This window comes from Lepidothrix coronata, unplaced genomic scaffold (assembly GCF_001604755.1).
Source record: "Lepidothrix coronata isolate B3197 unplaced genomic scaffold, Lepidothrix_coronata-1.0 Scaffold27, whole genome shotgun sequence".
NCBI lineage: Eukaryota > Metazoa > Chordata > Aves > Passeriformes > Pipridae > Lepidothrix > Lepidothrix coronata.
In genome coordinates, this window is record NW_016690207.1 from 6,190,336 (window position 1) to 6,212,795 (window position 22,460).

At 55.9% G+C, this 22,460-nt stretch overlaps 1 protein-coding gene across 3 annotated transcripts in view; it reads right to left on the minus strand.

Annotated features, from left to right (window-relative positions):
• The window catches only part of ETS1 (ETS proto-oncogene 1, transcription factor), an 84,242-nt gene that overhangs the window by 30,754 nt on the left and 31,028 nt on the right, over window positions 1-22,460 (minus strand). The window contains exon 1 of one of the 3 annotated variants that reach the window (XM_017809808.1): window positions 20,736-20,855. The exons of the other annotated variants lie outside the window; for them this stretch is intronic. Coding sequence (XP_017665297.1) covers window positions 20,736-20,805 — 70 coding nt within the window. The 5' untranslated portion in view covers window positions 20,806-20,855. Of the gene's footprint in view, window positions 1-20,735; window positions 20,856-22,460 lie in introns of those variants that run through there. 3 annotated transcript variants of the gene reach the window in all.

Here is a 22,460-nt window from a genome sequence, read left to right on the forward strand (position 1 = left end):
CACAGCACACACAGAGCACACATAGAGCACACACAGCACACACAGAGCACACACAGAGCACACACAGCACACACAGCACACACAGAGCACACATAGAGCACACACAGCACACACAGAGCACACACAGCACACACAGCACACACAGCACACATAGAGCACACACAGAGCACACACAGAGCACACACACAGCACACACAGCACACACAGAGCACACACACACGGGACAGAGCCAGCCCCGGGCCCGGCTGTTCCACTGAACTCAGCTGAGAGAGTTCAGGGCTTTAATGGCCAAAGCCAGCGCGGCAGCAGGGCCCAGGCGAGCTGGGTTTGCTGGCTGAGCTTATGAGGCCCATCAAAGCCTCCCTGCCACGGCTGCCACGTGCACTTGGCTGCCTGGATGCCACGTCCTCCCTCTGCACCCCTGCCCCGACAGGGAACTGCCTTTGATTTTCCTCCTGGGAGAGCGGGCAGGGTGTGAGGGGTTGATTTTTAAGTACTACCAGGAGCTGCAGTCGCCCTGGAAAATTGTGTCACCAGCAGCTCCAGCATCTGTGCAGCAGAGAGAAGTGATTTGCCTCACACAAGGGAGGCAGAGAGGGACAACTTCTCATCTGGCCACAGTTTTCCAAAGCTTCACCAAACCAGAACCCTCCAGCTCCCTGATATCCCTGGGAATGGGACTTTGGACAGACAAGAGGATAATGACAACCCTGACATCCCCTCTGTACCCCAGATGGGTTCTGCTAAAGGGGACCTGCCCAAACCCCCAAACCCCACGTGGGACACGGAGCCTGAGAAAACCCACAGCAGAGAGGCCGAGATCACCGAGTTCATCCCCCAGCCAAATTCCCACTCTGCTCTCACCAGGCTCCACTTGGATAAACTATTTCCACACATCTGATCTTATTAAAGGCCTGGGATTTACAAACTTTAGGGATTTTGACCTTAAAACGCAAGAAGCTCCTCTGCAGGCCAGAGCAGCTGATTGCACAAGGGCAAGAAATGGAAAATAAAGAAGATGCTCTGAGCACAGGGATGGGAGCAAAGGCATCTGTCATTTCAGTTCCCACTCGGGGTCACTGACTCCTCAAAGCTCCCCTCGGCCACTCGCTTTTTTTTTCCATCTCAGCCCCAGTGTGTCCTTGTCTGGTGTCCTGTGTGGAGATGCGTGTACAGAGGGTCAGAGTGGAGCCACCTGACCCCGCAGCCACCTCGGAGGGATGGACACCAAGGTCAGGAACCCAGCGTGCCCAGTGTCCCCCTCCTCCTCCTCCTCCTCCCAGGCCCAGAGCATGAGGAGAACATGGGGATTGCAGGGTGGCTTGACAGAGGTCCAGGGACAAGGGGGAAAAAATGGCTTTGAAATGAAATAGGATAGATTTAGATGAGATTTTAGGAAGATATTCTTCCCTGTGAGGGCGGGGAGGCCCTGGCACAGGTTGCCCAGAGAAGCTGTGGCTGCCCCAACCCTGAAAGTGTCCAAGGCCAGGTTGAAGCAGCCTGGGCTAGTGGAAGGTGTCCCTGCCCAGGGACTGGATGAGCTTTAAGGTCCCTTCCAACCCAAACCCTTCTGGGATTCCATGATTAAGTTTGGGAGAAGACGGTTGGTTTCAAACGAGAACATTTGATGAGAGTCAAGAAAAATCATCCCTTGGGACTGTGCATCCAAGGGCTTTCTGAATTTGTGCCCACCTCCCTCAAAACACCTCAGGCCCTGAGGCAGCTGAGATCCTCCCTGAGTCCATTTGGAGCTGCCCACAATCCAGGACATCCCTCCACCATGGGATGAGCGCAGTGGAGCAGGAGGAGTTTCTCAGAGCCTCTGCAGAGCCTCTGCAAACAGGGCTTTGCTCCTTCCCCCTCTTCCCACGAGCCCACAGTGAGTCCATGAGCACCAAACCCCTGGATCCCTCCACCTCCAGCTCACCCCAAGCCTGACATTGTCCATGCTGAGCCCCCTCCACCCCATCCCTAGGATCCAAACCAGGGCAGAGTCAGGGATGGGGGAAGCTGAAACACGGATTACCCAACGTCCCCCAGCTGGGGACGCCCTCTTTAACACAGAGAATGAAAAGAAATACATTCCTTAGGAGGAAATACATTTTCTTGCAAAAAATCTTCTTGGATAAATTCTAAATTTCTGCTGCAGTTGCACTCAAGCTTTGTATGGCATTGTCAGTGAGAGACAAGTTCTCTAAATATACACAAATATGGTTTGTTTGCTACTTTATTTGAACTTATTTAACCTGCCTGACCCACAGCAATCATCCATTAGGCTGATTTTAACGTGCAGCCTGAATTATCATAGAATCATAAAATTATCATAGAATTATCTAAATTATCATAGAATGGCTTGGGTTGAAGGAGATCTTAAAGATCATCTTGTTCCAACCTCCCTGTCATGTGCAGGGGACCTTCCCCCACACCCCTGAATGGTTACTCCAACCTAGTGGATGGTTCCTCCAAGTCCTGAGTTTCTCAGAGCCTCTGCAAGGACCAACATGGGTTTGCTGTCCCTGCCTCTTCCCACAAGCCCACAGTGAGCCCATGAGCACCAGAGCCCTGGATCCCTCCAGCTCCAGCCTGACACTGCCCCAGCTCGTCCCCCACCGTGCTGAGCCCCCTCCATCCCATCCCATCCCATCCCATCCCATCCCATCCCGAGGATCCAGCCCAGGGATGGGGGAAGCTGAAGCGCACGTTTCCCAATGTCCCCCGGCTGGGAAGGTTCAGCAGCAGAGAAACCTTTCTCAGGATCAGAGGAGGTTGAGGGGAGAGGGGGGCCTGGAGCCCAGACCCTTCCCACGCTCCCCTCCGAGGAGCCCGGGCACCGCGGGGGCACCGCGGGGGCACCGCGGCCCCAGCTCAGGTTTCCAGCCCCAGCAGGCACCTCCAGCCCCCTCGGGCAGCTCTGCCTTTCCCAGGTGCCCCCGCCCTGGAGCAGGGGCAAATCACCCCGGCTGAGCCCCCTGTTATTTAGGCAGGATTAGGCAAAAATTTGTGTGCACTTTTGAACTGTTTTCACAAGCGCTGCCTCTCACTCCCACGCAGGAAGCAGGAGAGGAGCCGGCCTGTTCCAATTAGGGCTCCTCGGACCCAAAGGGCAGCGAAATTCAACGGGGGGAAAGGGAAAGTGGGACGGAAAGCTGGGAAAAAAGGGACCACAAGGAAATCTGGGAAGCGGGGACAGATGGGGAGCAGGGCTGAGCACAGGGAGATGGGATGGGAGCAGAAGGGGAGGTTTGGTTCCCCTTCCTGCAGCAACTCGCCAGAGACCAGCCCTGCTTCCCTCTGCTTAAAAGGCGCAGACATTTGCTATTTTAATTTAAAATAAATATATTTCTTTTAAAAAAAAAAGAAAGGAAAAGAAAAATAAGTCCTTTTTTTCTCTCCTTCAAGCAGCGAAAAATAAATACTCTGAGATGAAAGCTGAGCTTCAAGAGAAAAAACAAGAGAGGAAACCGAAAGCCCACAGTGCTTAGAGCTGCAGAAAGCCCAACAAAGCCGGCTTTTTTCCGGCCTTCAGCAGCTTTCTTATGGAGATGTGGTGTGTCATGGGGGCCAGCTCTTCCCCTAAGAAAAGGGCTTGAAAAGTGCATATCTCTAAATGCATTTCTTCCCAAAGTTTGGACTCTCAGCACCTCGAGGGAGAGGGAGGAAGGTTGAGGTGTTAGGATGCTCCACTCACTTCAGGCTTTGGGCACAAAAGCAGAATGGAAACACCTCTCTTGGGTGCGAGGTGGGCGCTTGAGGGAGATGTGTCCATGAGGAAAACTGCACATGGAGCAACCCCAGGGTGAGGGAGGGCTGGTTTGGGCTCTGGGTATCCTCAGCAGGTGAAGGATGCTGCAGCCACCACCCCCAAGTCATTCAGGCTCCTTCTCCTGCCTCTCCCTCTCTCCCAGCTTTACAATGTGGGTGGTGGCCAGCAATCCTGGGAAAGCAGCATCCCTAAGAGTCCCAGAAGGTCACAGGGAACAGCCTGATGGTCACCTTGCTCCATCCTCCCCACTTCTGTGGGAGAGAGGAGGGAATGAAGTGCTAGGGAAAGCCCAGAGCAAAACCACAGCACTTGAGTCAAGGCTGCAATTACAGCAAAGCTGCCCAGCTCAACACAGGGACAGGGCCTGCAGCTCCTCTCCCTGCAGCAGCTCAGAGCAGGGCTGTCCTTGCCTGGGAATTTGCTGCATCCTCCCCATTTCAGCCCCTGAAAGGAGCACAGATGGATAAGAGCAAGCACCAGGGAGATGTGGCCACCTCTGGGGTTGGGGAATGTGGCCACGGTCTAACTGCTCATCAGGACTCTCGGAAGCTTTCAGCAGGAAGATCTTTCATCAAGGAAAGTTTCAGCATTATTGTCCAGAGAAGCTGTGGCTGCTCCATCCCTGGAAGTGTCCAAGGCCAGGTTGGATGGGGCTTGGAGCAACCTGGGCTAGTGGAAGGTGTCCCTGCCCATGGCAGGGGGTGAAAAAAAAATGGTCTTTAATTTCCCTTCCCACCCAAACTGGTCTGGGATTCCATGATTCCGTGATTCCATGATTCAGAGAATCAGAATTCCAGGCTCTGGCCAGTGAGGAGAGGGGGCTGTGGAAATGGTTCACCTATTACAGTCATCAATGAAACCATTTTGCCCTATATCTCCTCTGTGAGATTCCATTCTCCATGATTTTCCAGCTCTTTCCCTCTGGCAGCTCTCCTCAGAAGATGGAGCAAAAAGATCTTCCATCAAGGAAAATCTCAGCATTGCTGCCCAGAGAAGCTGTGGCTGCCTCGTTCCTGGAAGTGTCCAAGGCCAGGCTGGACCAGCCACTAGTGGAAGGTGTCCCTGCCCATGGAATGAGATGAGCTCTGCTGCCCCTTCCAACCCAAACCATTCTGGGATTGCATGGTTCTAAGCTGAGGTGCTACAGGGTGGTTTAGCCCCAGCACCACTATGAGCACAGCTCCAGACCCTCCCACACTGGTGAACACTCTTGAACCAGCTCCAAACCTCTCTTTAAAAGTCACTTGAGATTTAACAGCATCACAACTAAAATATTCCACAAGCCTTTCCCAAACCCTGCACCCTGATGGCAGAGTCCAGAGTTTAATTAAACCCCTGCAGAGGGTGAACTGCAGGTTGGACACAGCCAGAGCAGGGGCTGCAGCCAGCAGGAACAAACTCCCGTGCCCAAACCCCTCCTGCCTGGGAGCCAAAGCCGGAGTCAAAGCCTTTTCAGCAGCCTTAATGCCCTTCACCCTCCTGCTTTCCCGATGGACCATCGAGTCCCCTCTGGAGACAGGATTAGCATCTCCCTCTCAGGCTCGTTTGCCTCGGCTCATTCCTCAGCAGGGCCGGGAGGACACTCCCAGCTCGGTGCAAACCTGTGAGCCACGGCTTCCCCCGGGATAATGCGCCCTAATCCCCGCTAACTACCCGCTAAAGAGCTCTAATCCCCGGGCACGGGCACACACGAGCCGGGCTGGGCTCAGCAGAGCCTGTCATGGACACCCGGCCCCGCCGAAAGGAGGTCAAGTGCAAAGAGCCAGCCCAGGTCACGCCCCAGGCAGCTGCACCACCTCTGGGAGATGCTCCTCTGAGACCCACCCAGCTCCTCACACCCCACACACCTCCAACTGCTCCACAGAAACGGGAGAAAACGGGCAAAAACCCCTCCGAGCGCACCAGCAGATGTTCATGGCTCTTGGCACGGTGCCCGAGGCATTCCCAGGGTGCCTGAGGGATGGACACGGCCACCAGGAGCCTCTGGAAATTCCTGGGGCTGGGCTGGGAGCCCTCAAGGCTTCACCACCCGAGAGGCTTCCACAGCCACAGGAGCACAGCTTGAGCCCTCCAGAGCAACCCCAGAGCAACCCCAGAGCAATGCCAGAGCAATGCCAGGCTGGGCTGCACTTCCACAGCCACAGGAGAATGGCCTGAGCCCTCCCAGGGCAATGCCAGAGCAATGCCAGGCTGGACTGTCTTTCCTTGGCCACAGGAGCACAGCCTGAGTCCTCCCAGAGCAACCCCAGAGCAATGCCAGAGCAATGCCAGGCTGGGCTGTATTTCCTTGGCCACAGGAGCACGGTCTGAGCCCTCCCAGAGCAATGCCATGTGGGGCTCCAGCACTCCAGGGAGGAGACAGTGGGCTGGGTCATCCCCACCCACCTGCAAGAGCTCCCATTTCTCTCATGCCAGGTTAAAAGCAGGAATCCTGCTCTTCTCACCTTGAATCTTTGGCTGGTGATGCCATTTCTGGCATCTTTGATGAAGGAGGGATGGGACTGCAGGATTTACCCAAAGAGAAGGATGTATCCCAGTACAGTTTTTCCTGGGCTGCAGAAGCACATGGGATGCTACCAAGGAACTACTGTAATCACACCAGGCAGTTCAGATGGAGCATTTCTCCTCCAAATAAACCCTCACTCTCTCCTCCAGATTTTAATCTCCCTCTTCATCATCCAGGGACAGGGACAGACACAAAGGGAGTTCAGCTCCAACACCTCCAGCTGCTGCTCCAGGCTGGGGCTGCCAACAGTCTCCCAGCAAGGGAGAGCAGGGATTTTGCAAGGCCTGGGTTGAGGATAATTGGCAGAACATTGTGCAGGAAGATGCTGTCAGGATGGGAAGTGTGAAAGGGAAGGCTGAGATCTCTTGGCAGGGCTGTCCCCTCACAGCAGGGAGAAGGGCCAAGGAGCCTTCACTCATGCTGAGCTCTTTCATCACCCCACAGAGACATCCCAAGCCCTCCAAGTGGGCTCAAACACACCTGAGGAACATGCTGAGCCAACATATTTGGGGAGCTACTACATGTGACCTCCCAGCTCAGGGTGGTTTCATCCCACAGTCCTGCTGATCCATGGGAAGTGGCTCCATGCCCCAATTATTGTGGTGCCCATCCCCATGACATGACACACTTCTGATGTAGATGTCCCTGCTGCTGGGAACACACTGATCCTGAAAAGGAGCCTCTCAATTATCCTTGCCTTAGGAAGGGATTAGACATGCAGATACTCAGCCAAACCTCTCCAATCCGTCTGTCCCAAGGAATTCCCCAACCTTCCCTTGATTTTCCTGCCTAGACTGATGTCTCTGAGTCCTGACCTCAGCCTTGTCCCCAGGCTGAGTCAATGCCACGTCACAGCAGACACGAGGGGCCCACATGGCAGGACACAGTCTGAGGTGCCCTGGAGCTGAGATGAACAACCCTTGAAATATCTCCATCCACATCAAACTCACTCTCCTTGCCTCCCCAGCTCTCCCATTCACACCCCAGGAATGTTGCAGCTGGAAGGGCTGGACCTGCTGGTGTCCATCCACCCAGAGTGCCTTTGGTCACGAGGGGAAGGGACTCCTCAAGCCTGGCACTTCTACCCATGATGCCTTGAGCAGGGAGCAGTGATGCAGAAGGATCAGAGGATGAGGAAGGGAGGCTGGGCAGTCCTGGGTCACCTCCCAGCACACGCTGCCCCAGGGGCACCGGGCAAACCTCACCACAGCCCTGAGCAGCTGCAGATTCCTGCCCAACCCACCCCCACCTCCGCAGCCTCCTCGGCCACCCCTTCGCCCCAGGGCAGTGCCAGCCAGACATTGCACAGCCACAACAAACCCGGCATTGCTCAATGGGAGGGGCAAGCTGCAGCGTGTCACACCCCCCTGGATCACAGAGGGATCGTGGCACATCCCCCTGGATCACAGAGGGATCGCGTCACACCCCCCTGGATCACAGAGGGATCTTATCACACCCCCCTGGATCACAGAGGGATCGTGGCACACCCCCCTGGATCACAGAGGGATCGTGTCACACCCTCTGGATTGCACAGGGATCGTGTCACACCCCTCTGGATCACAGAGGGATCGCTGCTGCTGTGCCCAGAGAAAGCCCTTGCTCTGATATCAGCCTTTGACAGCATCTTTTTGTTTTTCCATCCATCTGGGAGTGCTCTGGCTCTGCCCAGGAAGCACTGGCAGCACTCCACGGTATGTGCAGAGGATAAGGAGCCCAAGAGCTTCACCCCGTGCTCACCTGGTGACTGTCAGGTCCCCATGTCCCTCACCCCTTCCTGCCCAAGGACCTGCCACCACACACAGGGACTCCAGGTCCGCCCTCCCCATCATCCCCGTTGCAGTTTGCAAAGGGGGAGAGGAGATTTTAGGGTATTTAGCTCTGAAATCAAACAAATAATTGCACAGGCCTTTTGCAAACAGATCAGGGTCGGGAGGTCAGAGAGCAGCTGGTAAATCTCAGCACTGTTTGCTCTGCCTAAATAATATTAGACCAAGGATAATCAATCATTTTAATCAACAAAATTATTTATAACTGTTTAGAGCAAATAGTGAACTCTGCCAGCAGCTGCCAAGAGATGGCAGGTAATGATCCACACACCTCCAATGCCCCTGCACTGTGGATTGATTCTTTGCATCACTGGATTTACTCCCCTGAAGACTCACAAGTGCCTTGACCCTCTCTGAGGGTCTCCCTCCTCCCTCCCCAGGGCTCCCAAATATCACCCCACAGCCCCTCTGCAGCCAAAATCAAACCCAAAGGGGCTCACAACAGTCCCTGCACACTCCCAGCACCTTCCCTGCACAAGCTGCTCCCAGCACGGCATCATCCCCCAGGAGGGAGGAGAACCACCTGAACAGGAGAGGGAGAAGATGCTCAAAGCCAGGGAGCCGCTGCTGCTGTTTGCTGCCCGAGCCAGCCCCCTGTCCTGGGCTCTACTGATGCCACCAAATGCCACCTCCATGGGCACCACCCATGTCCCACACCCCCACCCTCACATTCCTAGCCCCAGCCCCGGGACAGGCTCTGCACAGCCTCCAACACAGGAGGCTTTTCCTGGCTGGGCTGGAAGCTGTGCAAGCCCAGGGATCGCTGCAGAGGGGAGAACCAGGGTCAGCCTCACATCTGGGACCAGGAGGGGATGGGACAAGGCCACCCCTGGGTGCTGCCTGCCAGTTCATCTCCCTGTCCCTTGTCCCAGCTGCTCAGCATCCCCAGGGATGGAGCCAGAGAAACCTGGAGCCTGCGAGAAACCTGGGAACCAAAGCTCTCCAGCCCAGGGCAGCGAGTCTCTCAGGAACACCAGGGCCAAACCAACCTCATCCCACAACTTCCCAGGAAAAATGCTCCTGGTATGATTAATTTTTAAGCAGACAAGGAAAAAAAGGCAAAGAACAGGGGGGTTTTCCCAGGAACACCAAGAGAGCCCCAAGATTAAGCCTCCCCATCCCAGGGTTTTCACAGAGCTCCTGGCTTTGCCCAGATATGTTACACCACACCACAACCAGGTTATCAGGATCCTCCTGCACAAGAGCATTTGCCTAATTGACCCCAGGAAGGTCTTCTTTTCCAGCTCCTACTTCTAGGAAACTTCCCACCAGGGAAGGGACCAGCGCAGAGCCTGGGCCAGGCAAAGCCCTGGGAAGATGAAGGTGGGAGTGAGCTGGGGAAGGTGGCCAAAGACTGCTGGGCTGCCCCCTCAGCCTCAGTGATCCCCATCCCAGATCCAAGGGCTGTCCAGGATGGGGATTATGTCACCTCTTGGCCTCAGCCCAGGGAGCCAGGAGCAGGCAGGGATAAATCAGAGGTGCTGGGATGTGCCCAGGGGAAGCCTGATCTTGGAAAGCTCAGCGAGGGCTGGGGGGAGAGAGGCTGAGACACTCCCAGCCCTCACATCCACCCCGGCAGCATCCGGAAGCTATTAAGGAATTACAGGCTCCCTGGCCCCGAGCCTTCCCCGGCAGAAGTGCCTGGGAGCAGATGGTGAAAGGGCTGATTGAATTCGGCTGCTCAGGCCAAGAGGCTGTTTAGGAAGAGACGAAATGGGGGAGGGGGTGGAGGGGGTGTCATTTGGCGACTCGGGAGCTGGGAGCCCTTGCCAGGAACTCCAGGAATCCTCCAGCAACCCTAACAAGCTTGGAGGAGCTTCAGCAGGGACTTGGATGTGTGGTTTGGGGGTGTGAGATGTCCCGTTGCCCTCGGGAGCTCCTGCTGCTCAGGGGATGAATCCCTCAGAGAGCCAGAGTTCCTCTCCCCAGGAATCTCCATTCCAAAGGCAGCCTGGCTGCCGGAGTGGCCCAGGGAGGCAGGAGGAGCACAGAGCCCCAAGAGCTGTGTGATCCCAAGCCTCGAGCCCAGCTGAGAAGGAGGAAGCACAGGAGCTGTCAGCTCAGCAGCCCTGCCTTCCTCCCAGAAAAATGCAGGTTTCCAAAGATCCTTGATTGCCAACTGGGTCTAATCCCACCCCATCCCCAGTGCCCGTGGGAAAGCCCTGGGCATGGGACCAGACCTCCCAAAGAGCCTTCAGAAGGGGATGGGACTCCAGTGACTCTGCATGGGGAGGAGGTGGGGAAAAAGAGCAGGATGAGAGACATGAAGGATGAGAAAGAGCCAACAGGCAGGAAAAACAAAAAGGATAAATATATTCGAAAGCCATGCAGGGTGCCAGCCCTGCTGGGGGCAGTGCCAGTGCCTGCGGGAAAACCCTGATGGGGGAACCCAAATCGCCTGGGGGTGAAGGAAGGGTTTAAACCCTCCCAGGAAAGCAGAAGAAAAAAACCACAAGCCCAAGCTCCGGGCTCCCTGTCCTGGCAAACCAGACCCAGCTCCCAGTGCCCTGTGTCCCAGAGGGAACAGGTACCAACTCTGCCAGCCCTTGTCTCCCAATCCATCCCTGTTTTTCCAAGGGAGCAGGGTCGGGTGGGTCCCCCGGGATCCCAGGCTGAGTGCCCTGGCGGCTCCCCGAGGTTGGGAAATCGGGAGCCTGGGCAGGACGGGCGGGCACGGAGCACTCCGGGGCCGTCAGGAGATCTGTTCTGTTCGGAGCAATCTTTTCCGAGACAAGTCATGAGATTATTCCTTGCCTGGAATTTGCTCCCGCAGCTCCCATCGGCCCCGGAGTGCTGAGTCAAGAGACCGCCGGGGCTGTGCCCTCCCGATGAGTAAATAAATTGCCATGGGGAGCAGGGGGGGCTGGGGGGAGCTGGCGCCCGGGCGGGGAGCGGGGTGAGAGGAGGGAGGGGACCCGATGACTCCCGGAGCCTTGGGCTGGGGCTGGATCCCGGCTGGGGCTGGATCCCGGCTTGGCAAGGCACGGGCTTAGTCACAGATTAGTGAGCGCAGTCCACACGCTGTTAAAGGCACACCACACTCCCTCCCCTCCCCTTCCCTTCTTTTTATCCCTTCTTTTTATCCCACTTCTTCCTTCCTCTTCTACTTTTTAAATTTCTTTAAGCCTAACTTTGGCTTTCAGCGAGTGTCCAGGACTGGCAGCCGGGAAGCCGAGGAAGGAGCAGCCCTGGAAGGTGCCAGAGGGTGAGAGGGTCCAGTCTGGGGGTCCCAGAGCCCCTCCTGCCCTCCCCTGCTCACCAGGTCACTCTGTAGGATCCATATGGCCCCGGCTGCTCCGGGCTGGGCTGTTTGAAGGCAGAGTCATCCAGCTCGGAGGCAAACAGGCCTTTCATGTTCCAGCCTTTGGAGCCAAACTCCAATCTGGAGCTGCTTAAAGGGATGGAAAGCAGCCCCAGTGCGTAACTGGGCCCCGGCTACTGGGCCAGCTCCGAACCCCCACTGCTGGGGGAGCTGGAAACACAAACATTCCCAGCACGGCGGCTCCGGCATTCCCAGAACCCGGGACAGCCCTCGGACACCCAGCCCAGGGTGCCTGGCAAGCCTTCAAAAGGCTGGGGTTGGGCAATGCCACGGGGTCAGGGCACCACGGCGCTGCCCCAACCTGCTGGGCTCCAACCCTGCCCGGGACTGATGCCAGGGACGGAGGAAACGCAGCCATTCCCCACTTCCAGCTGCAAAGCAGGAGGAATGGCGTTCACTGACCTCATGGAGCAGTTGGGTAACTGTGCCTCGAGCATTTGAAAAGAGAAAGCACTTGGCATCGCGTTTTTCAAACCGCTTCTAACAATAATGTGTAAAAACAGAAGGGGAAAAAAAAACCCAGACCCAAATTTCACGTGTTCCACTCCATCTTTTTTTAATTTTCCAGTGGAAAAAGCCAGGACTCTTCAGCTTTTGCAAGTTGTTTCTTCACAGGGTTCAGGTTTCGGTAAACAATTTCTCAAAACTAAAAGGTAAGAGAAAAAAAAATCCCCTTTGCTGCTTCCAGAGCACTGCCCAGAATTCAGTGGGTTTGCACAAACACACGTGGGCACCTCGGAAAAAAAACTTGTAATGTGGGTCAAAAAGCCACAGTTTGATTAGTGTCAGAAATGGTGCTGACAAGGGGGGGAAACAACAGAAAACAATCCCCAAAGCACTGCCCAGTGTCCAGCTCCAGTGGCAGCTTTCCCTTAGTCAGCAGTTTTATCCAGAGGGCATCCCAGGAGAGGCAGCATTCCGGTGGAAATCCCAGCCCCGGAGAGGACACACCGTCCTCACCCTGCTCTGGGAGCCACTCGGCTGCTGGAGGATGTGAGGCTGAGCCACTCACCTCCCCCAGGCCAGCTCTCACTCCAAACCAGTCACCCACTACTCAGACTGGGAATTCCAAGGGGTGGATGAGTCCAGGCCTGCCTGGTGCTCTGGAGGAGCCAGGGAAGGGCAGAACAGCTGAAAACTGACCCAAATACTGCAAGTAGAGGGAGACCTGGAGCACACTGGGGATGCTCCCAGAATAACGGGAACACCCTGCCTCAGTTTCCCCTAAAACCAGGTCTCATCAAGCCCTTCCTCAATCTCTTTTGGGGTCAGAAGCCCTTCAGCTTTCAAAAAAAGCCGTATCAAAAAAACCAAGCCCAGTCCCACCGGCTGGCTGCTCCTGAGCTCCCCACCAGCCATCTGAAGAATGCCTTGGAATCACGTCAAATATTTGGGATGGGATGGGGGGAGAGGGGGCACTGAGGGGGGAGCCACTCAGCTTTTGACTCAGTGTCTGGCTTCTTTCATCAGCCCCACATTCCTGCTCCTGCCATCACCCTCCGGGGAAGTGCCACAACCTACACGATCCATGTGGAGCCAATTTAAAATCCCCTCCGTGTAAGAAAGTGCATTTTGTTCATTAACTGGCTCAGAGTGCTCAGCTGGGCTGAGGAGGCAGCTCTGCAGCCATCCCAGAAATGTGGGATCCAGCAGGAATCATCCTCCACAGAGGATCATCCTACACAGCCACGTCCCAGAGCAGAGCAATGCCCCCTGCAAACCCCCCCAGCACACTGGAGAACCTTAACAACCAGCACCAGCCACCTGAGCTGGAGGTCTCTGCCTCTGCTGGCTTTGGAGGAAAGGTTTAAACAGGAGCAAAAAGCTGGAAAGCAGGGGACTGCTGGAGCAGGGATTGCTGTTGTGCCCAACACCAACTGGGAGATGGTGGGGATGGGAACTGCAGCCCCACAGCCCGACCAGCTCAGGGCCAGACAGAGCCCTTTGACTTTGCACATCCCAATCCACAACTGGGGCTGGGATTTCGATTGTCATTCCCAAGCCAGAGGGAGCCACAGAAAGGAGGGGATTTTCCTCCCTGGGAAAGCCAGCTGCTATTTCTTGGTGCATTTGTAATACTTTTCTGGCAGGTTATATTTATCCACAGGCTGTGTGGCTACAGGAACCAGATGTGGGACTGAAGGGCTGTGCTGCACCAGCGTCACAAACATCCTGCAAACATCAGCTCCACCTGCCCTGTGCACAGAGCTGGATGTGGGATGGAGGGAGCCAGGCACTGACAGCCAAAAAATTGTGCATGGTCAGCAAAAACAGGGGAGGTGACGGGAGACAATGGATCACCTGCCTGGTCCTAATGCTGCCCTGATGACTTGAGGCTGTTCACAGGATGGAAGAGCAAACCAGGGCTCAAATTTTTGCCAGTTGAGTGGGAAAAAAAAAAACAAAACAACATAAAACTGTGCAGTTTAATGTCACAGCTCAGAAAGAGAGCGCTGGGTTTGCCCCATCCAGGGCTGAGTGAGTTCATCTGTGCCCCCAGCACAGCAGAGAAGGAACAAACTCCTTGGAGCAGGGCTGAACACCGAGGGCTCTGCCTTCCCTCAGCTCTCCCAGCCTTGCAGGAGCTCAGGCCCTGCAAGCCAACATTTGCAGCCTGTGACTGGCACAGGCTCAGCTCCGGGGGTGTTTGCAACCCAGGCTGAGCCTTTCAACCAAAGCAAAACTGAAACCACCCTGGGAGTGTTCCAGGCCAGGCTGGATGGGGCCCTGAGCACCCTGGACTGGTGGAAGGTGTCCCTGCTCATGGAACAAGACGAGCTTTAAGGTCCCTCCCGGCCCAACCCACTCTGTGGGTTGTGGGATTCTGTGATTTAATTATTTCTTTCCCATCTCTCCTGACCTGGCATCAAACTCTGCATCCACCCCAGCCTGTGTCCCTCCCCTGTTCCAGGGGGTGTTCATGCACATAAAGCGACCTGCAGATTTCCACATGTTCCCATAATTACCACCTGAGCCTGCAGGGACACAGCCTCAAACCTGGGAAAGCTGGGATGGAGAACGGGCACATCTCCAGGCTGGATGTGCAGGACCGATCCCAGCTTTCCAAGGGCCACCTTTGCATCAGAAAGCCATTATCTCTGGAGCCATCTCCCAGTTTTGCCAAGGGCAGGACCCAAGTGCTCCCCCCCTCAAATTCCACTGCACCCGGGAAAAATGTAGGAGCTCGTAGAAGAATCAATAAATATTTATTGTTTAACCAGCAGTATTTTGACTGGAGATGTAAGCATGGCCCCGTGCCAGGGAAACCAGAGCCTTCTTGGCCAGCACTGCAAACAAATTTTTTTCTGTATCTAGTTGGAAGATTACAAACTACACAATGAGGGGGGGGAAGAAACAGAGGCAGCAAGCAGCTTAGTCACGGAAGAGGAACAAAAGAGCTGAGATGGATAACTATGTCTTGGGTTCAAAAAAAAAGGGGATGCAGCCCAAGTTTTGGCTGCCAGACAGATGTGCAGCTTTAGCAGCTACGGATTTGTCCCACTGGCCTCTGCAGGGCTCAGGCTTCACACTGGATCAGGGCACAGAGCCCTGGAATCAGGGCAGAGACGTGGATTTGGACAAGCTGGAGACCAGCCCATAACTCAGAAGCAACCTCAGGACTCAGGGCTTGACCTATGAACACCCAATCTCCCCCCCTAAGGAAGGTCCCAGTTCCAGGGGATCCCCAGCACACAGTGGGATGAGCAGCTCCAGGGGCATCTGGGGGCTCAGTAGGGCAGAGCAGCCCCTCCTCCCTCACCCAGCTGGGCCCTGGCACCATCCTACCCTGCACACCAAGCATGTGGGAGCCTGGAGGGTGCCAGAAGCTCCACCCTTGGGTCAGGGTCAGCAATGACACTTGCTCTCCTAAATCATGGAATTTGCTCACCTTGTGCCTGTGTAAGGAACAGCTGAGGGTGCAAAAAGGAAAAGTGCCTTTCTTGCCCAAAATCCCAGCTGATCCCGGTGCCACAACTGGCAGCAGCTATTTGGGGAGACAGAGCTGCAAGTTCACACCCCTGAGGTGTGTTCAGACAAAGTCTGGTCTCACACCCACCTCTCCCCCAAGTGCCTGAGATGTTCCTGCTCTCACTGAAACAGCAACTGGAGAACATCAACCCACCTTCATTTCACCTCCAGCACCACACCCGGGGTCCAACCATGGCACCCTGACCCTGACCCAGCTCCCCCCAGCCCATCCCACAGCAGGATCCATTCCAGAGGGTGCAGTCACTGCTCTTTGACAGCACCATACCTCAAACCTGAATCCCAGAGAAGCTGTGGCTGCCCCATCCCTGGGAGTGTCCAAGGCCGGGATGGACGGGGCTTGGAGCAACCTGGGCTAGTGGGAGGTGTCCCTGCCCATGGCAGGGGGTGGCACTGGATGGGCTTTAATGTTCCTTCCAACCCAAACCATTGTGGGATTGTGTGATAATCCCCATAAAACTCAGCGTGTCACAGTCCTGCTGGAGTCCCTGCCAGCAATTTCCTAAGGATCTGGGAGAGTGGATGGCACATGATGCTCCTCAGCTCGCTCTGGAGAGCTGGAGTGCAGCATTCCAGCGTGTGTTATCCCTTCATTTCACGAGGCCAATCAAAGCCTGGCACGCTGTAATTACATGGCAAATTAGGGGGCACTCCATGTAACAACACTGTAATTACACACTTGGGACGTGCTTTGGGGAGTTTATGACGGAAAAGTGGATGGAATGGGGCTTTGCTCCCATTTCCCGGGAGTCTCACTCCCTGGACCCAGGTTAAAATCCAGGGATGCCCTTCAGTGGGTGCATCCCCGAAGGACAGGGCCATGGAATTGCCCCCTTTCCACCTCTTTTCATACCTTTGGTATGAAGTTGGCACAAAAAAGCTGGAGCTGGTGGCAGCCAGGTAGCAGACAGTCCCCCCTCATTCCCCCATCCTGGCTGGATACCACAGTAATGGGCATTTTGTGAGCGCATAGAGAGGTAATTGCTCCTCTCCAGTCCAATTCTCACCTCCCCCGCCGGCAATCAGCATCCAAACTGCGAGAGGAGCCCTGAGAGGAGCCCAAACCCCTCGCTTTCTTAGAGTCTGATGATTCCAGCCCATACAGAGCATCCCCACCCAGCCTAGCTCTCACCTCGGCTGGTAAAAGCACGTTCCCGGAAGATGCCGGGTGCAATTCCCTGCATCCCTGAAACCACCTCTCAGTGCTTGTTTCCCCTCCCCAGGCTCTGGAATTCTGTGTGTGCAGCAGGTGAGGGCAGGTAAAGGCTCTCCCAGGGGAGAGGGGTAACATCCCATCTCCAGGGGAGAGGTAAAGGGGAGGGACAGGGAACATCCCAAAGCAGAGGGAGATGCTGGTGCTCTCCCGTTGTGTTTTATCCCACATGGAAAGAAAACCTGACCACGCAAGAGCCATCTCTTAACAGCAGCGGGGAAACTGAGACACGAGTGCTGTGCCAGGATAACTCAGGATCGAACCTTCCTTTTGGGTGAGAAGAACATTCCAAGTCCCTGGGCACTTTCATCCCAACCGGCACAGCAAACTGCCCCCCCTGGAACGGGCTGATCCAGCTGGGACCCTGTTCCATGCACATCTGTAAACACCTGGAAGCCAGGAATGGCTGGAAACTTGTCCTCCCCAGACAAGGCAGAGGGAAGGATGAAGGATCCCATCCTAAAACCATAAAGGCACACTCAGACTGTGCCATCTCCCCGCAGTGGAGGAGGGTTTGCATTTGCCAGACGGGCTTTAAATGCAAACTCCCTCATTTGCCTGCAATGAAAGTGAAAGCAAAGGACGAGAGCAAAGCCCGACCTGGCTGTGGGAAGGGGATGCAGGTCCTACATCCAAGAATACACTGCATGGAAGCTGTGCAGGAGCTTCCCTATGCCCTGCACCACCTCAGCAGGAGAATCAGGGAATGGTTTGGGTTGGAAGGGAAAATCTTGCTTCAGCCCTAATCGACGTTGTCCCAAACTCTAAACAGAGGGAAAGGCTCTTGCCAGATAAAAATACACCCCTGGGATGCCACCCAGGCACGGGCTGATGGAAACAACGTGTCCCTGTCCCAGCTGGCCTCGGGGTACGGATGGGAAGAGCTGAAAAGGGATTTCTACACTGCATGCGCTCAGAGCAAATCCTTCCTTCATTCCAGGCAGGAACAAATCCACCACTGCACCCGTAACACACCTCCAGGGAAAGGAAGGGAGAGGGGGCGGATGCAGGATGGGGAGCTCAGCATTCCTGCCTCACCTGGGATGTCCAGCACCACAACCTGGAGTTACAGCCCTTCTCCAGGACCTCGTGGGACGCTCTGGGGCAGCAATTCAGCAGCTTCCTCAGCAAGAAATGAGTGTTTGAGAGTCCCAGTGACTCCCCACAGCTCCCAGGGAGGGCTGGGGAGCTGTTCTCCACTCCGACCACAGCCAGCACACAGAGCTGGGCACGGCTGGAGGAAACAAAGTGATTTGTGGAGGGCAGCGTTCCCCAGCCCCGAGGTTCCCCTTGGGGCTGAATTTTGCATGGTTTGGGTTTTTACTGCCTCAAAAAACCCTGCTGGTGGATCAGCCATATATCTGCAACCAATAGTGATGCTTCCAGCCACTCCATCAGATCCTTATAAAAACATTCATGCACATACAATTAAAATATTTGATTTTAAAAGAGAAGCCCACACCGTGGGGTTTTGGCTCCTGACCTGCTCATCTCACTCCCAAATTCTTGCTAGTAAGAGCGGCAGGGGCGGGTGGGGGTGGATTTGGAAGCTTTGTACAGCTCCACATCCCTTTCAGGTTATTTTTAAACCCTTTGGACACACTACAAATCCCAGGGAACTTTTGCAGGCAAAGGCTGCCTGCACATGTGGGCTGGAGCAGGAGTTGGTTTCAGGGGGGTGGGAGGGGGATGGACTGTGCAGAGATGCAGTTTTATGGGGCATCAAGCACCTGGCACACTAAACATCCTGCCCAATTGAAAACCTGTGGCTGCAAGGATTCTTAACCTAAGGTTAACCCTATGGGTACCGTGAGGCACAGCTGCTTTGCTTGAAGGAACAAGAGGGCTGGACCCCTTCTCAGCGAGGCCAAAGCCCATTTTAGAATTTAGGATTTGGTGGCAGATTTGGGGCTGGACAAGCCACCAGGGAGCAGATAAGTCCTCCAGGAGCAGAGAAAAGTAACGTCCCCTAAACAGGGCACTGCTGGAGCACAAGCCAGCAGCATCCATACTCCTTCCCTCAACATCCATCCCACCAAACCAGAAAGCTTCAGCATTCTCTAAAAAGTTGGAGGGGAAATGAGGTTAAGCCAGCTAATTGACAGCACTGACCTTTCTGGCTCACAGCGAGTGCAGCCACCAGAACAGGAGCGGCTGCAGCTCAAGGCGATGGGGACTCAGCTCTTTTTTACCTCTTGGGTTTGTGTTTTTCAGAGCTCTTCCTGCCAAGGTTTAAACTGTGGGTCAGCTCTAAGAGTTGTTTGCTGACACAAGCTGCAAAAGAGCTTTTGTGGACAGAAGAAAATGAATTTAAGGCATCGTGAACCAGCAGAGTCCTCCCTGCAGGCACCAGGGAATTCCACTGCTCCAGTGCCCAGACACCCCAACCACACAGAGCCTCTGGAAACGCTCTCCTCCGTGACAGGAGACATGCAAATTTAAACAGATCCTCTGGTCTGGAGTGAAGAGCAAATCCCACACCTCCCCAGCCCTGCCCCAGTGCTCCAGGTGTTTATTCCTAACCCACTTTCCTCCCTTCCAAGCAAACAGATCTGAAGTGCAGGAATGAGTTTTAACCAAAGTTTTAGGAAATGGGTACAAACAGGTCCTCAGCTTCACTGGAGCCCCTCATTTAAGCTGTGTTGGTGCTTTGGAAAACCACCCTCGGCATCCCTATTGCATTTGGAAGCCTGGTCCTTCCCAGCCCACACCTGAGAACTCAGCTTTGCTGAGCACCAAAACAGTCACAGCCGGCAACAGGGTCCTCCCTGCAGTGGGAACATGGATCACAAGGAAGACTCTCTCCCCACCCCAGACACTGTGCAGCCCACGGATGGCAGATCCCCAACTCCGGAGCTCAGTGCTGATCAGCCAAGCTGATGCACCAACATCTATTTGATCTGTGTGCCCCAGCACTCAGCTGTCATTTTATTTCCACGTGCAGCCTGAAATCTCATTGCCTGGCAGGAGCTGTGCCTCCTTTCTGGGTTTCCTAGAAACTTCCTACCCGGCAAAGAGACTTTAATTTGATTTTTTCGCTGCACAAAATCCACCAAAGTCCCAGTTGGGCGCAGTGTGAACTCCGGTAGGGAGAGATGAAGCAACAGGACCCGTTTCACACAGAAAAAGAAGTTTTTTACCCTTTAATCCCTCCAAGCTCCATCCTCTACCTCGCCTGGGCAAGACACGGAGCAGCTGAGTGCCTGGGGTCAGCAGGAGTCAGACAGCAGTGTGTGAACAGCAGCCCTTACTATGGGAAAGGCTCGACTCTTGAGCATAAACCACAGTCCGCAGCAGCTGAACTTACCGCTACAACACAAAAAAACCCCTTCACGCCTCGCTTCAGTAACATGTTGCTTTCTGCCCCCTTCCTCCACCCATTTCTCCAGCTCCAGAAAGGGGGGACGGAAATCAAAGCAGAGGGTTTTCCTGGTTTAAACGCGCTAAATCCAGAGGAGTTACCGCTGGAGTTGTGTTTCCCCAATACCAGGAGCGCTTGGACCACACAAGACATTTCCAGCGAGGGATGAGGGGAACGTACATCCCGAGGATACGCTCGGGAAAAGGGGGGATGTCCCGGGGAGCGCGTATCTCCTGCCTCGCAGCCGGAGGGGCTTGCCTACATCCCGGCCAGCATGCCAGAAGCATGAGGGAAGGAGGCTGGAGGGGCGGCGGGATGGTTTTTAGGAGAAGGAAGGGGGATGGAAAGTCATAAAAGCGCTCGGAAAGTAAATTCTCCTTGGGCTGCTCGGCAGAGCCGGGCGGCGCCGCTCGGGAGCGACCTGGGGGTGCGCTCCGAGTGCCCTTCCAGAAGAGACTCCCCCAGAAAAAACCACTCCGACCCACGGGGCAAACATCTCCCCATGGGGTAAACATCTCCCCGCGGGGCAAACATCTCCCCGCGGGGCAAACATCTCCCCGCGGGGCAGCGACCTCCCGCCACCGCCTGCGCTGAGGGCAAGGGGACAGGGCTGCAGGCAGGGGGACAGGGAGGGCTGAGGGCAGGGGGACAAGGATGCGAGAAGGGGGACAGGGCTGCGGGCAGTGGGACAGGGCTGCGGGCAGGGCTCGGCAGGGCTGCCCGGGCGCGGGGCTCGGAGGGCGGGCAGGGCGCTCACCGGGGGACGGGAAGAGCTCGATGTCCACCTTCTCCGTCTTGATGATGGTCAGATCCACCGCCGCCTTCATGGCTGGGGCAGCGCCGCGGGGGCGTCGCGCCGGGAGCGGGGGGCGGCGGCTGAGCCCCGCCGAGCGCGGAGCGGAGCGCCCGGGGCAGCGCGGCCGGCGCTGCCTCCCTCCTCCTCCTCCTCTTCCTCCTGCTGCTGCCGCCGCTGCCGCTCCTCCTCCTCCTCCTCCTTCCTCCCTTCCGCGCTCCCTCGCTGCCCTCCCGGCTGCTCTCCCGGCTCCGCTCCGCTCCGCCGCCGCCCCGGCCGGGCTGAGCCGCCGAGGGGAGGGGAGGGGAGGGGAGGGCGCTGGGCCGGCCCCGAGCGGTGACAGCGGCGGGAGGGACCCGGTCCGGACCCGCCCGCCCCGCCCCGGAGGCGGCCCCGGACCCGGCCCCGTGGGGAGCGGAGCCGGCGCTGCTGTGGGACATCGGGGGGTCCCGGGGATGCGGGGGGGACACAGCGCGTCCAGCGCATCCAGCGACCTCTGCGCGCATCCCTGTGCCCAGAATACGGCGGGAAAAGAGAGTCCGAGCACGAGAAAAGAGCCCGAGGACCGGGAAATGCCGCCGGCTGCAGCCAGCCCTGGGCTGGAGCCGCAGCAGCCTGTCCAAAACCGATGGTTCTTGAAACCGGGCCAGTTGTCTTCACCCTGCCTGTCTCGACACGAACCGCTGCCTCTCATGCTCACCCATTCATGCTCCCATCAGCCTGCTCTCATCACCCCGCTCACATCACCCCAGCATTGTCACGTCAGCCCCTCACGTTTCCATCATCCCACTTGGAGTAGCCTGATCCTCTCCCACCCACGAGTGGGGGCACTGCCAGGGCACTGTGTGCGCCCATCGTGTGGTGATGGGTTCCCAGGCCTGCTTTGTACAGGTGGGAGGCCAAAGAGGTTTGGGAACTGACTGGATAAAAAGCATCTCAGAGATGCAAGATGAGTATCGTGCCAGCGTGGCACGGACTTAACAGAAGAATGTCGTTTTTCACATGAAATATGTTTTATTGTATTTAGGTAGCACAAACTTCAGACCACAAACGGCAGAGCAGGAGGGAGATTATGACTCACAGATGTCAGCTTACCGGTACAGAGAAAAAAAAAAATCATTAGCAACCAACTCTTGTGGTTCTCTCACTCCGAAAGTCTGTAACAGCCTCCAGGCAGAGCCCGGACTGCTCTCATCAGAGCTGGGCTCAAATGAACACGGGCCCACGGGAGCCAGACGTGGGGTTCAAGGTCACTGGCCAAGCCTTGGGATGAACCAAGGTCCTGCTTGCAAACACCCTCGAAACCTGCCAGGGCCTAAGGGATGAGCTGCAGATGCAAAGGCTGCAGCTCCCAGCGCTTGCAGCCCCTGCAGCCCTGCCCTGCTCAGCCCTGCTCAGCCACCCCAGGGCGTATTTATAGAAGGAAAGTTTGTGTAACTGAAAGAAGCTGCGAGGAGGTGCCGGGGCCAGACCTGGAGAGACCGATCCTGGCTGCACAAACAGCCAGACCGAGGCAGATAGTTCAAGACACAGCCAGCAGCAAGGTTGGAGGTGGCATAGCCAGGCAGGCACTGAACTCCAGCCCTAAGTTCATCTCCCAGGCACCTCACCCACTGACAACCTCTCACATTTCCAATTATACAGGCCATCGTATTTTTAATTTACTTGCAAGCTCAGTTCTGGGCAACT